The 15,391-nt window shown below is 36.3% G+C and overlaps 1 protein-coding gene and 1 non-coding gene across 6 annotated transcripts in view; one reads left to right on the forward strand and one right to left on the reverse strand.

The window, feature by feature from the left end:
* GFM2 (GTP dependent ribosome recycling factor mitochondrial 2) overlaps positions 1–15,391 on the reverse strand; it is a 74,145-nt gene that overhangs the window by 24,195 nt on the left and 34,559 nt on the right. For all 5 annotated transcript variants that reach the window (XM_027040027.2, XM_053223928.1, XM_027040028.2 and 2 more), the window contains 8 exons: positions 15,051–15,111; positions 14,622–14,801; positions 10,554–10,634; positions 8,583–8,731; positions 7,083–7,223; positions 6,679–6,778; positions 5,155–5,344; positions 1,243–1,319 (listed from right to left, as the gene is read on the reverse strand). In XM_027040027.2, the coding sequence (XP_026895828.1) occupies positions 1,243–1,319; positions 5,155–5,344; positions 6,679–6,778; positions 7,083–7,223; positions 8,583–8,731; positions 10,554–10,634; positions 14,622–14,801; positions 15,051–15,111 (979 nt within the window). The remainder of the gene's footprint in view (positions 1–1,242; positions 1,320–5,154; positions 5,345–6,678; positions 6,779–7,082; positions 7,224–8,582; positions 8,732–10,553; positions 10,635–14,621; positions 14,802–15,050; positions 15,112–15,391) is intronic.
* On the forward strand, positions 884–987 carry LOC113594860 (U6 spliceosomal RNA). Its single transcript, XR_003415318.1, has one exon. It is a non-coding gene; the product is annotated as a U6 spliceosomal RNA (small nuclear RNA).

Raw genomic sequence — 15,391 nt, forward strand, 5'->3', positions numbered from 1 at the left:
TTTCTTCCTTTGGCTGGCTCTAATTTTATCGTTCCACTGTAATAGAGCTGTAATTATAAGGAACAAACAAACAAAAGGATTATTTTGTTTCAATTGCTGTACTTTAAAGTAGTGAATTTGGAAAAAGCAAGTTGTAGAATAATACAAAAAGAATGACTTGTTATATATCTGTATATATTTCTGGAAAAAATAAACTGTGGTTTATAACATAGCACAGCGTAAGACATTTGGGAAAGTGTGAAAGTCTATTCACATTTTCACAGTTGTTTACCTGTGTAAATTAAGATGGAAAAAAGGGACACCTTAATTCTGTACTCTGAACCCGTGTGTTATTTGCCATTTTTTAAAAAAAGTATGTATTGGCATTTTTATATGAAAGTTTTTCAAAATAAAAAAAAAAGTTTAAGTGCTTGTTGCTGTCTCCTTCAGTGTTAAACTAAATTACTACCTCATTTAGCTGGCATTTGGGAAATAAAATACTCCATAGTTTTCAGATTAACTAAATCCTTAGTTTATCCTTAAATTTATAATCTTCTGATCTTCTAAAGGAACTTGTTCTAAAATCTTACACAAACTTTACCCTGCCTTCCTAAAAAGACACAATGAACATGTGTTCTTCTGCTGTAATGTAATATCCACAAACTTCTTACCACCTACTTTACAGCTCTACTTCCTCCCATAGTGTTAGGTTGTTAGCCATTACTTCTCCCCCCACCTTATATGTAACTGACAAGAAAAGCACCTTTGCATCCTCGCTTTAGTATGCCGTGTTTATAAGCCTTAGGAGCATAAGAAGCTCAAGGCTTTGTCTTGGGGTTGAACTTTATTTCAAAGTTTCACAAAAGGCTGTCTTCTGGAAAACTGAAATGACAGTGGTCTTTATGTGCTCACTTTGGCAGCCCATATACTAAAACTGGGACGATACAGAGATCAGCACGGCCCCTGTGTGAGGGTGACACACAAATTTGCAAAGCTTCCATGTTAAAAAAATTAAAAAGTGGTTTAAAGAAGTGAGGCGTAATTAATTATATTGAGGAAGTAAGGAAAATATTTCTATCTAGTTTGACAGTCAACCTGATAATCAGAAATTTGTATTATCGGAGAACCAAAAGAGAAGGTTTTTTCTTTCGGGGGCATAGACCAATCTGTTTTAGATATATGCATTTAAATACAGAAACACATACACACACAAATACTACTATTGAAAGATTTCTGGAAGTAAAGTTGTAATAAAATGTGAACCTGTCCAGAATCAGCATCTAGCTTCACTTTCAAACTGGGATCTTCACGTTGAAGGCATTTCAATGCATAATCCAAATCTAGGGGATAAACAGTAAATGTTATCTTTACATTTCATCTTTTAGATAATGTAACATATGTTCTAGTGGGGGAAAAAATGAGCAAGCAAATTTTCAAAAAGAACGTTTCAAAGAGCATCAGTGCTTTGTAGTGAATAAAACGAGGTGATAAGATAGTGATGGGAAGTTATTTAAGATTGAATGATCTGGAAGGGCCTCCCCAAGGTAAGTTAGATCAAGACACAAATAAAGAATGGCCATATATGCAAAATCCTGAAGAAACAGAATACCAGAGAAAATGCCTGTGCGAGAAATGGTTTGCTATTAGAAAAATAACACGATGGTAGCTGGCTATTAGCAAGTAATCACATGATGTAAGGGCTTGTAGGCCAGGCTGCAGAATTTGAATTTGCACTGGGAAGCCACTGACAGGTGGCTTCGCGGGAGAGTAACATCATCTGATTGTGTTTCACGAAGATCTAGGAAAAGACAAGGAAGCAAAATGCCTTCAGAAAGAGAAGCAATGAGAAACTGGCAAAGGAAACTACACCATGAATAAAGAGATGCTAATGTGGTCACTCTATGATGAATTATCACACCCAATGAGGAAACAAGAATATATTATTTGAAACAAATATGGCCTCTAAAGTCAAGTGATACTTTAATACAATCAATTAGCTGTTAACTGTATTCTCCCCCTCTACAAAAGATGTTCGAAGTTTCTCAGACAGGAAGTGCGGCTAAAGAAAAGAGCTGAGCAACGGATTCATGAACCAACCTTACCACACATTTAAAGTGGTCTTATATTCCAGGGACCCTGGTTTATATTCCAGGGACATACGCTTCTAGATATACACTGTCCAAGTAGTAGCCACTAGCCATCTAATTAGTATATTAGGAGTCTAAACAGACATATACTCTAAGTATAGAATACATACCAGGTTTCAAAGACTATGAAAACAAGAAAGTAAAATAGCTCATTAATTTTTTATATTGATTAGATGTTGAAATACTATTTTTGATATACTGGGTTAAATATATTATTAAAATTAATTTTGCCAGTTTATTATTTTTTTATGTAGCTCTAAGAAAATTTTAGATTACAGTTGATGTTATATTTCTATTGAACAGTATTCTTCTGGACTCTTGAAATCCCAAAGTCAGGTCCAAGAACCAGCAACACTGGCATGATATGGAGCCTGTTAGAAAGACAAAATATCAGGTTCCAGTACTGAATCAGAGGCTGCACTTAACAAGAATTTCAAGAAATATATTATGCCCATTAAGGTTAAGAGGCATTATTTTACACAGTATCTTATTTTTAAGCACCTATTCAAAGAAAGTAATAATGCTTATGACACTGTAGCTTTTGAAATGAAAACACAGTAACTTTATTGTAAAATGCAAACTCATTCAAAAATATTTATGATGAATCTACCCTTCAGGGGTTTATTGGGATGAAGAGGGCATTATAAGATAGAGTGTCAATATAATAGGAACATGGGGTAAATACAATGGAGAGCCAGAATAAAGAAAAGGTAGATTTGCTTGAAAGAAGTCTAAGGGAGACTCTATAAAGTCCCATCCCCTGTGGGACTTCAGACCTCTAAGCTAATGCCCATTAACTAGACTTACTTTGGACCCCAGACTTTTCTTCCTCAAGTAGTTAAAAGCTGAAGCGCTAGATTTAAAATGAGCTGGTGCAACTTAACTGCAATGTCACAATTTGAATTTATGTACTCACAATGTTTGAAATATGAAATTACTTTCAAATATTTTTATTTTTTAAATGTTTATTGTATTTCTGAGAGAGAGAGAGAGAGAGAGAGAGACAGAGAGAGAGAGAGAGAGACAGAGAGAGAGAGAGCACGCGAGCACAAGCGGGGGAGGAGCAGAGAGAGAGAGGAAGACACAGAATCCAAAACAGGCTCCAAGCTCTGAGCTGTCAGCAGAGAGCCCAACGCAGGGCTTGAACTCACTAACTGCGAGATCATGACATGAGCCAAAATTGGCATTTTACTGACTGGGTCATTCAAGCGCCCCTCAAATATATTTTTTAAAAGTCAGATTATTTTGTTTGGGCAGCCCCTGCTCTTAAGTGCCTGGCTACCCCTGATATAACTAGTTTGGTCAACTTTGATACACATCAACCTGGGTAGCCAGATTCACATCACCTGATCCTCCTTCCTTAGGGTCAAGACTATATACCCTTAGTTGGTCTCAGGGCATTTTAAGGTGACAAGAAAACTTGCTGCTATACCTGTTTTAATTTCATTGCTGTACCTTTACCAACTGGACAAGAACAGACCCAGTTTCCTTCAGTATTTGGGGGCTGTCTTAAACCAGTATTTACACTTCTTTCATGTGAACTCCAGCTCGAACGGTAAGAACTGGAACCCCTACTTGTCTAGGGATCTTCCTGTTTCTTTTCCCCTTGGTACTCAAGACATGGGAGGCAGTAAATGGGTGCTTTTGTTTTTCCATCATCTGTGAGCCCAACTTGTTTAAGGGGAAAAAATAGCTTCTAATGCCACCTCTAGAACTAGGTTTGTCCTTCAACAACTTAATATAGGAATTCAGTGAGGGCCTCAAAAAGAAGTGATGCCTGAGATGAGATTTTCTAATTAGAGTGAACATCTTCCAGGTAGACAAACTGCATTATGCCATTATAATGCAAGACAGAACAAATGAAAAGAAATAGTAATGCAAAAAGAGCATGGTATCTTCAGAAAACTGGAACTAGTTTATTACAGAAGTGTAAGGTGTGAGTCGTTATTCTGTCTTACTTTTTTTTTTTGGTGAAAGAAGAGGGTTCAGAATGAAGGAGGAAGTTTCAAACAACGAGGCCAGGCAAGAAGGCTGGTGTCAGCGATTGCTAGTGGTCTTCCTCTCTATTCTGCTGCCGCCTGCCTAAAAGACTGCATTTACCAAACTCCTTGCAACTGAGCGGCCAGATGTCTAAGTAATAGCCAGTGACACAGAAGAAGTCTTTAAGGGGAAAAGGACACATCTTCCTCCTTACTCCATGTCTCTGTCAGGAACTTGGCCGTGATGCCAGAGGTGCTAGCAGCCATCCTGTGATAACTAAGGATAGGAGCTACAGACTCAGAGAGGCAGGGCAGAGAAACGAGAGCCCGGGGGCCTGATGATGGTGTAGAGCCACCCTCTAACCCCTGGGCTCCCAACCCAAGGCACATTTTACAAGAGAGAGAAATAAACTTTTGTCATTAAAGCAACTGTTACTTGGGGGTTTTCTGTAATATGCAACCAAATCCAATTGGAAATGATACAGCTGAAATCATGAGATTTATATATCACAGAAAGAAGTCTGGGTTTGTGCTATATATAAGTAATGAGAAGCCACTGAGAACTTAAACAGGCTAAAGCACGAGTACACAACACTCAAAAAGGTCAAACAACATTAACCATAGTATATAAATATCTTCACTGAGTTCTAAAGGTTGATCCAAAAAACAAGGAAAAGGAGCATTTTGTAAATGGTGATGAGAAAATGAATCCTTCTGAACTGTTAACTGTCTAATCTATTATAACTGGAAGGGGAATCCTGACGCCAGTTACTTTGGATGCCAATGACAGCACCACAAGAACCAGAGCAAGGAAGATGATGATAGTCGAAAATGGCCAACATGTGGGAAAAGAATAAATAAAAGGAGCTTGTAAAAATCATAACATCTTAAATAGAAAACAAGACTAATCCCAAGTAATACCCATGACTTCTGATAAAACTGAACTCAATCATGTGAGAAATCTTTTGAGGGCATAACATAACTATCTGTATCTAAATTACTAACTGTATCTAATTACTAGTTAATTGATACACCAAAACTATTTGTACCTGACTGCTTAGCCACCGAAGGGGGTTCTATGGTACAGAAGAAAACAGGTTCTGGAATCTCCACCCCAGCCAGAAGAAGTCTTTCGGCTTCATTGTTCCGTCTATGTTTTTTTCCTCCTTCTGTTTCGGCTCGACGAGCTGCAGCTAACGCACTGGACTTGGATGAGGCAATGGTGTCTCCTGTGGCGGTCTGTAAGCAAACATCGCACTTGGAACAAGACAGGCTCAGTGAGCACTCAGCTTACACCGAGAATCACGAAATATGAAAACTTCCAATGTGACACTTTCATCAGAACTTAAAACAGGAACAAATTCACAAAGCTCACTGCAACTTTGCATAGGTAAAGCTAATTTAACTTGTGTAAGAATTCTATCCAAGATACTGCTGTAATAAATTCTAACAACACACACACACACACACTCTCTCTCTCTCTCTCTCACATACACTCACTACACATTCAAAATTCATTTGGTAAAACAAATGTGCCTTCCTAAATTTTCAATCATATCAAAATAGGTCAATTTTAGTAGAAGTCCATTTTAAGAGTTTTACCACCAGTAAAAATGTCTATAACTGTTTTACAGAAAATCTTCCATTAACTAAAATAAGCAATTAACCATAATTCTCTAGACCATGCAAAATTGATAGCATCCTCACAGACTCATTATTTTTTAAAACTATAATTTCACTTTTAAACTTTAATATTACAACATTCCATGCCAATTTCCTTCTCTGTAAAGATATTCCTAATGAAGCAATAGTTCAAACGTCTCTGTGTAACTCCTTCAAATATGTACATGGAGCTCCTGCCTTCGGGTGGACAGAGGACATTTCAAGGCTACAAGTCCTATATCTGGACTGTGGACATTTTATACTAAAGGATCTTGAATCCTGCAATTAACCATAAAGAGGTTAAAAAATGTTCAAAGTAACCATGGCTATCCTAAATGCCAAATACACCAAAGTTTAATGAGAAAATGTATTCAATTTAATCCATATATAAATGAAATGTCCTTAGTTTTACCTTACCAAAAACATACACAGCATCAACTTATTTTCATCCATTCATCTGACAAGTCATGGACTGCCTCCTATATGTGATGCACTGATCTAGGGACTAAGGACAGAGAACAAAAGAAACCCAAGTCCTTGCCCTCATAAAGCCTTCATTGGCAATATGTCTTCAGTTATTACCCGGATAAGTTATAAGGTTAAATTGTCAGCAATGATCAAGTAAAATACCCAACGAGAATAACAAAATATTAAATTTAAAACACAGGTATGTATCTATAGTGTATTTTCACTTGGATTTGAATTTTACATGAATATAATCCACAGTTTACAGTCTTCTATAATTTTCTTTCTTTCTGAGATTCAACCATGTTGATGAATATGCTACAATATTCATTACCCCACTATTGATGACCATTTGGATCGTTTGTGGGTTTTTGCTACCGCAAAATGCCTGGTTTTAATTAAACATTTAAGCTAATAGTTCCTAGAGAAACCATCTGTTCGCTTACGTGTTTAAGGCCAACAGTCAAAGCAATGTTACCAGCAGTCAGTGAAGGGATTTCTATATGTTGGTCAGCAAATGGCAAAAGAAGACGACTTATTCTCTCCCTGTAAAAACCATGATTTATTTCAGTAAAAGAATTTTTAAAGAAATGACTGCAGTTTTAGAAAATAAACTAAGCTTGTGGAGTGCTTGAGTGGCTCAGTTGGGTAAGCATCCAACTCTTGGTTTCGGCTCCAGTCACGATTGCACAGTTCATGAGTTTGAGCCCTGCATCAGGCTCTAAACTGACCGTGCGGAGCCTGCTTAGGATTCTCTCTCCATCTCTCTGCCCCACTCCCACTTGCTCTCACTCTCTCTCAAAACAATAAACATTAAAAAAAAGAACAGAACCTATAAGCTTCTACTTACGTGCAGTTTCCATTAATATTATAGATGGCCAATTGGGGTTTTATCATGCCTGAGTAAATGCGCATAAACACCAGTGGTCCTCGCTGCTTGTCATGAAGAACTTTAAATGCCAGTGCACATAAGTCACCCTTATACCATGGCCTACAAAATTGAAACATTCCAGAAAGGCCTTTAAAATACACTTCCCATATATCTATGCAGATCAAATCAGAATCACTGTGCAAACTTAACCCTAATGTCCTCCCTCATATCTTCTAGTTAGCTACTCTGGCTGATTAAATTATGTCAGTACTAACTACCTCTCTTCCTCCACAAAACTAAATTATTTAACGGAGATCATTAATTGCTCAAAATTAAAAATAATGGATTCTCTCCCAGATATTACCTCTACTCGCAAATAATTTCACTGCCTAGAGTTCACTCCTCAAAAAATATACCTAGGATAGGTATACCTTCCTATTTTGTGAGAATATACCTTCTCACAAAAACCTGTACAGGGTAAATGTATAGGTGCTTTCTAACTACTACTTACACTCTGTCCTCCCACCTTCTCTCTAGTTGCGTGATCATAGAAATCTACAATTCTTACAGATTGATGTCCTTAAACTGGTGCGCACTGGTGCGCACTGATATGTTTCAGAAAGCCTGAATCCCTCTGAAATTGCCAAATTTTGTTCACAGGCACATTTTTCTGAGGAAAAGCTCCATGTTCTCATTAGTTTCAAAGGAGCCCATGACTCAAAGTAGGTGAGACACTCCTATTATAGAACTTCTCCATCTCATCCCTAATTCCCTCCAATTTTTAACTTTAGCAAATACTCATATAGAGTTTACCATATACTAGGTAGGCACTGTTCCATTTGCTTTATAAGTATTAACTCGTTTGATTCCTGTAACAATCCAATAGGATAGGTCCTAGTCTCTGTATTTTACAGGTAGAAGGTTAAACAACTTGGCAGAGCTCAGATTTAAATCCAAGGAGTACACAGTCCATGCCCATAATCACTTTACCATTAATGCTTCTCCAATTGAGAGATATGAAAAGTGATTAATGTCCTAGTTAAAGGATTAAACAAAGTCCATTCCTGCCTGAATAGTCACTCGGATTTTAGAGGATTTATTACCAAGTACAAAGCTGTTAGTGACAACAAAAGTAAAACAATACCCTTAAACCACAAAATATTTTGAGCTTTTTAAAAATCTTGAAATCTAGTATAAATTTATCTACAGAATATTTATCAAACAACTCCACTATACTGTTTGTTTTTTTTAACTAAGATGACAGCCACACACTCTAGCTCCATTTGTAAATATAGCAGGTTCTAAGACATGCGAACAAATGTCCCTTTCAAGTAAAAATTTATATAGCTCTATATCATTTATAATGATATTCTTCACCAATGTTATTCAAAAATGGTGATTCAAATGCTCTTTGTGAAACAAGACCTACTTTCCCGCTTTTGCGAGGCTGTAAGATTTTAATCTGTACTGCATACTTACAGAAATTCATAGTTGCGCTCTTCAGGTGAAGGCAAGTACACGGTAACAGCATCCAACAAGGGCTGGACACCTTTGTTTTTCAGGGCACTTCCACAAAGCACAGGCACTGCTGTCTGAGCCAGTGTTACTCTGCGAATTGCAGTCTGGAGCTATAAAGCAGAGACAGAAGTACTGTATTCTGTGTGCAGTACACTGGCTCCAACTGAAGTATCTCAGAATTAGACACCCTCGCCAACCAACCATGTAAAACAGAACCACTCAGCACACTTCCATCATTCTTCATGGCCTTATTCTTCTGTATTTTTCTTTATAATGTTAATTACTATTTGGTATACTGGATATATATTTAATGGTTTATTGTCTGTGTCCTTATCCCCCAGAATATAAAATCTACATGAGCGTTACAATAAGTCCCATAAAACATTGCTAAATCCCCAGAAACTACAGAAGTACCTAAAATAAGCAGGTATTTAAAAATATTTCTCAAATAAATGAATTAAACATACTTCTGATTTAACCTTGATTGTCTAAAAGAGGACCTGTACAGAAATTAAGAACATATATATGAATTACAACTTCCTCAAAGGAATTAGACCAACATTAAATCAAACTCAGGAGCGGCTGGGTGGCTCAGTCAGTTAATCGTCTGATTCCTGATTTCGGCTCAGGTCATGATCTCACAGTTCATGAGTTCGAGCCCCGCAATGGGCTCTGCATTTGTGCAGGGCTTGGGATTCATTCATTCTCTCTCTCTCTCTCTTTCTCTCTCTTCCTTCCCCCTTGTGCTCTCTCTTTTTCAAAATAAATAAACTTAAAAAAAAAATCAAATCCAAAGAAAAATGAGAAATCAGGGTAGAAATCAAATTTGAAAGACCTCAAAAACGAAGAAAAGCATGGGTGTGTTTGCAACCTACTGGAAGGAGAATGGTATATCAATTCCTCCTCAGATCATAAGCTCTTTGAAAAGAGAAACCATGGTATGTGACTACAGGGCACAACAAACATCACATCTAAGCGCTCAAATACTAAACGATAACATATTTCAATAATTAGGGCATTTCATTCAAAAGAAAAGTACTTTTTTCCATTCCTAACTTCAAAGGTCTCAAACTTAATCTTGAGACTCATGTTTTTTCTTTAATTCTTTTTGTGAAAAATAACTAAGTACATTTTCTGGGCTCAGTCTGGACCCCATTATATACATATATATAATCCCCCTAAAATACTTGGGAGGCGCCTGGCTGGCTGAGTTGGTGGAGCATGCAACTCTTGACCCCGGGTGCGTGAGTTCAGGCTCTGTGTTGGGCAGAGTTCACTTAAAAACAAACAAACAAGCAAACAAAAAACAACTTTACCTGGTAACTCGTTTCATAAAGAAAAATAAAGACTGTTTGCCAAATTCATAGGGGAAGGTCCCTAGCAGAAAATAACAGAAATGCCTTGAAGAAATCTGTCCTAATTCAATTATTACTACTATTTTATATGCCTATTCTCTGGTTTAATGTATTTCAAAAGGAAACAAAATAAATAAATAAATAAATAAATAAATAAATAAAGACCTGTAACGAGCTTCTAGTAAGAATTAAAACGCTGTCAGAAAAAATAAGAAAAATCATTGCAGTAGTCTATAAAACCAGTAAATTTTCAATATAAAATTTCCACCTGTAATTTCCCTACTAAAGAAATGATCACAAGGAAAGCACTGCAAAGAAGGAATGAGTAACTTGTACTGACTCAACAGGAGTAAAAAAGACTCAATTTCTGATTTTGTAAAGCATATCTGAAAACTGTAAATCACCACCATTATTTAAGCACTTGTATTAATAGTGACTTTATCTTAATGTTCTCCTAATTAAGTCAGCGTTTTCTAATGCCATGCAAAGTTGAAAAAAACTTAACACCTGAGACAGAGAAATCAAACCACATCCAATTAGTAAAACTTCATCAAAGTAAATGAATAATAAAATTTACCTTTTCCGCTGGTAGCAAATCAAAATTTTCACTAAATTCTCCTAAAACCAAGTCAGCAAATTCATCATCCAAATCTGCAACCTACAAAGAACGGTTTTAGTTCTATAACTTGCTTTTATTGTCACAACTATTAAGTCCAAATAAATGTACATTATCCAAATATTTCAAGACATGATCTACCTTATCCAGGCCACAGAACTCTCCTCAACATCTCAAGAGATAAACAGTATTTCTTTCATAGGAAAGGAGACTGAAAACTGAAGATGTGCTATTATAAGTTCCCTACATACATGAGAAGCAATAGCCAGACGAAGTATCTCAATAAAGTGCTATCCACTCAGAGTGCTCAAAAGAAATAAAATACCACAATTCGCAGTCAGTGATAACATATCTAATGGATTGCTGTTTTTAGACAGATTTAGAAGTCTTAGTTCACTGAAAAGTTTCCTCTGGGGAAAGTTTCCTGCCTGGGTGGCTCAGTCGATTAAGCATCTGACTTCAGCTCAAGTCATGATCTTATAGTTGGTGAATTTGAGCCCCACATCAGGCTCTCTGCTGCCAGCAAGGAGCCCGCTTCCTATCCTCTGTCCACCCCTCCCCTGCTAATGTGCACATGTTCTCTCTCCCCAAAATAAGTAAAACATAAAAAAAAAAAAGTTTCATCTAGTATTCCTTTAACATTATGAATATTCACCAGATGTCCTAAGACAGTCCAACTAAAATAATTCCTGTTATTCTAATCCGGCACTGCGGGAACAGATATAAGTTGAGGGTCATAGGCATCATTTCAGCAATAAAAATGCAATTATCTAATTCATGTTCTTTTCTTAGTTATCTGCGTATATGAAATAGGAGAATTCAGCTGACAATAAATTTAATAAAAGTTTCAAAAGTTTGTAATAGTACAAAAGAGCAAAACATTCAAAGTTGGAGACAAGAACACACTTTTAACAGCTAAGTATTGTAGAAACATACCTAACCATTCTCCGGGGTGGGGGGGGGGGGGCATATATGATGGATAAGCACAGCTTCTGGAATTAAACTGCCTTGAAATGGCTCCACTACTTGCTGACTTATTCAAAAATTTAAGTTACATCACCTCTCTCTCTCTTTTTTTAAAGTTTATTTATTTATTTTTGAAAGAGAAAGATAGAAAGGATGAGCAGGGGAGGGGCAGAGTGAGGGAAGAGAGAGAATCCAAAGCAGGTCCCATGCTGTCAGTGCAAAGCCCGATTCAGGGCTCAATCTCATGAACCCCAAGATCATGACCTGAGCCGAAACCAAGAGTTGGATGCTTAACTAACGGACCCACCCAGGCGCCCCCACATCACCTCTCTTCACCTTGGTTAATCATGAAGATAATACTAGTACCTACTTCAGAGGGCAAGGATTGAATAAGCAAGTGAAATCATGCTTCTAGAATGTATAGTAAGAATATAGTAAGTGTAACTTATTATCACTATTCACCTTTAGAACACAGGAAGTTGCTTCTAGTCCACACTAATCTTATTCTCTAAAAAAAAATTTAATCGTGGTAAAACTTGACATAAACAGAACATAAAATTTACCCCCTTAACCATTTCTCACTGAACAGTTGAGTAGTAGTGTTAAGTATATTCACATTGTTGTAAAACTAATCTCCAGAACATTCTCAATCTCACAAAACCCAAATTCTATACCACGAAACAACTCTTCCTCATTCTCCTATCCCCTATCCCCTGGCAACTATGATTCTACTTTCTGTCTCTACAAATCTGACTACTCTAAATACCTCATATAAGTGGAATCATTATACTATTTGTCTTTTTTCCTGGACTGGCTTATTTCAATTAGCATAATGTCCTTGAGGTTCATCTGTATCGTAGCATGTGTCAGAATGCCATTCCTTTTTAAGGCTGAATAATATTCTATTGTATGTTTATACCATATTTTATCTACTCATCTTGTTGATGAACGCTTGGTTGCTCCCACGTTGTGCCCATTAGGAATAATGGTGCTATGAACAAGGAAATGCAAATATCTCTTTGAGACCCTGCTTTCAATTCTTTTGGATATACATCCAGAAGCAGAAATGCTAGACCATTTGGTAATTCTATTTTCAATCTTCTGAGGAAACACCATACTATTTCCCACAGTGGCTGCATCATCTTCATTCCTACCAGCAGCGCACAAAGGTTACAGTTTCTCCATATTTTGCCAACACTTATCTTCTGGTTGAGGGGTTTTGTGGGGGTTTTTTGATTGTAGCTATCCTAACAGGTGTGATGTGGTCTTATTCTCCAATTCTATAAATACACATGTATTCCTTGTAATCAGCACTTTAATATCTACAGAGTCTCAAATCTAATTTTTGTTATATACCATCCTGTCCTAAGACATGCATTAGACATGCCTAAGATAAAACAAAGAAAAATCTCAAAGGAGAACTAATTATGCACCCAATTACTGACTAATAAATGTCAATTTCAGGCACCTGTGTAGCTCAGTTGGTTAAGAGGCCAACTCTTGATTTCTGCTCAGGTCAAAATTCACGCCAGGCTGTGCTGACAGCATGGTGCCTGCTTTGGATCCTCTCTCAAAATAAATAAACATATATAAAAAAATACATACATACATACATACATACATGTCAATTCTACTTTTATTCTGTTTATGGCTCCCCAAATTAGAGAAGCAATAAAGCAAAGTGGGTAAGAGCTCCAGCTCTAAATGGAATCAGACCTGGGTTCAGGTTCCAGCACTGCTCCTTATTAGCTGTATGACAAATTCGTTAAGGATTCTAAGTTTCTGTTTCCCCACCAGTAAAACAAGGATAATACAGGCTGCTATGAGGATTAAATGTATCACATGTAAAGCACTTAAGCTAGTTCACAGTAAGTCCTCAGTAACAGTTACCCAGTAATAAAAAGAACAATGACCATTATTCTGTTAATGATAAAGTTGATGATTACTGTATGTTATAAAGGGAAATAATTACTTCAAGAACAACTTCATACAAAAGATTAATGAAAACAATGATGACAGGATCTACTCTGACCAATTTAATTCAGAAATAAAAAAAATCAAACAGTTCAGATTCAAATGTTTTTCACTACCATAAGATTCAGAGAGTTTATGGCACGTGCCATTCACTCTCTGAATCTTATGGTAGTGAAATGTATGTATGTATTTTTTTATATACGTTTATTTATTTTGAGAGAGATAGAATCCAAAGAGATAGAATTAGTGCCAATGCACTTAAACTTATAGCAGAAATAAACCACGTTTATTAGTATATATGCCAACAATACCATATAAAATATCATAAATATTAACAATCTTACTACTTTCTATTAAAATTTTGAGGGTGGATGAGGTCCAGAGTTACCTATTAACTATAAAATTAATGGCTTTAAAATTTTCTAAGTTAATGTGACATTTGATAAAATAAAAGACGGACACACTCTCTGATATTCCTAGGTTTAACCCTAAACAAATTGTCACAAGTGTGTACAAGGAGATACATACAAAGATGTTCACAGCAACACTGTTTGTAACAGCAAAACAGACAACATAACTTCAAAGTCCACCCACAGAAGAATGGACAAATGTGGTATAATCATATTGGAACATGACACAAGATTGAAAATGAAGCATAACCACACATAACAACAAAGATGAATCTGCAATGTACGGTTATAAAATACAAACAATATCACTCCATTTATGGAAAGTTCAAAACCATGGAAAACTAAGTCCTTCATGAATATATACATTTGTAGCGAACTATAAAACAAAGCAAATGAAAGAAAAGGCTACAACCAAAATAGTGGTGGGGGGAGTAAATGATAAGTGGAAAGGAGAGAGATTTAAACAGCAGTGTCACACAAAGATTCAAGGGTATTGCTAATATTCTATTTCTTAAGCTGGGTGGTAGAAACATTGGTGTTCATCATATTCTTCATTACACTTTATATATTACACTTTAAATATACATAAAGTATATATTTACTTCATAAATTTCATAATATATAAAATATTTTTAAATTTTCTAAATATGCAAATGTAAACTCAAAGTATTTACTTTACCTGCTCAATTAAGGCATTCCTTGCTTCAGTTGTCTCCTTAAGCAACTCAGGATCACTCATTTCCAAAAGGGGATTCCTCACAAAGTCTTTTCCATCATCTGAATTAGGATTCCAAAGAAGTTTTTCTTTATTTACTACATCCACAACTCCTTTGAAAGCTTTGCCTTCACCAAGTGGTAACTGCAAATCAAAGCAAGATTAACTTTATTAAATGATAACTCAATTAGAACTGCATTGATGAGAAAATGTTACCTTTCTCCACTTTCCCCCAAATGGTTATTAACATTATTACCATAATCTGTATCTTTTATTTACATGCCAACTTCTTCCAAAAAACATCTGAGATAGTTTCAGATATATATGTCACAATAAAATGATGAGGAAATTTGCAGCTGCTGCTATTAATAAATCAAATATTAATCAACCAACCTGCAAAAGTAATGGCTTTGCCTTCAACTTCTCTCTGATGCTTTCAACCGCATATTTAAAACTGCAGGAAGCAAAATAACTATAATTAAAAATGTTAAGATTCTTGGGCCGCCTGGGTGGCTCGGTCAGTTAAACGTCCGACTCTCGCTCAGGTCATGATCTTGTGGTTCATTAGTTAGGGCCCCACACTGGGCTCTGCGCTGACAGTACAGAGCCTGCTTGGGATTTTCTCTCTGACCCTCCCCTGCTCATTTGCTCCCTCTCTCTCTCTCAAAAATAAATAAATAAACTTAAAAAATGTTAAGATTTTTTTTAATGTTTATTTATTTATTTTGGGAGAG

Source organism: Acinonyx jubatus, chromosome A1 (genome assembly GCF_027475565.1).
Source record: "Acinonyx jubatus isolate Ajub_Pintada_27869175 chromosome A1, VMU_Ajub_asm_v1.0, whole genome shotgun sequence".
NCBI classification, from domain to species: domain Eukaryota; kingdom Metazoa; phylum Chordata; class Mammalia; order Carnivora; family Felidae; genus Acinonyx; species Acinonyx jubatus.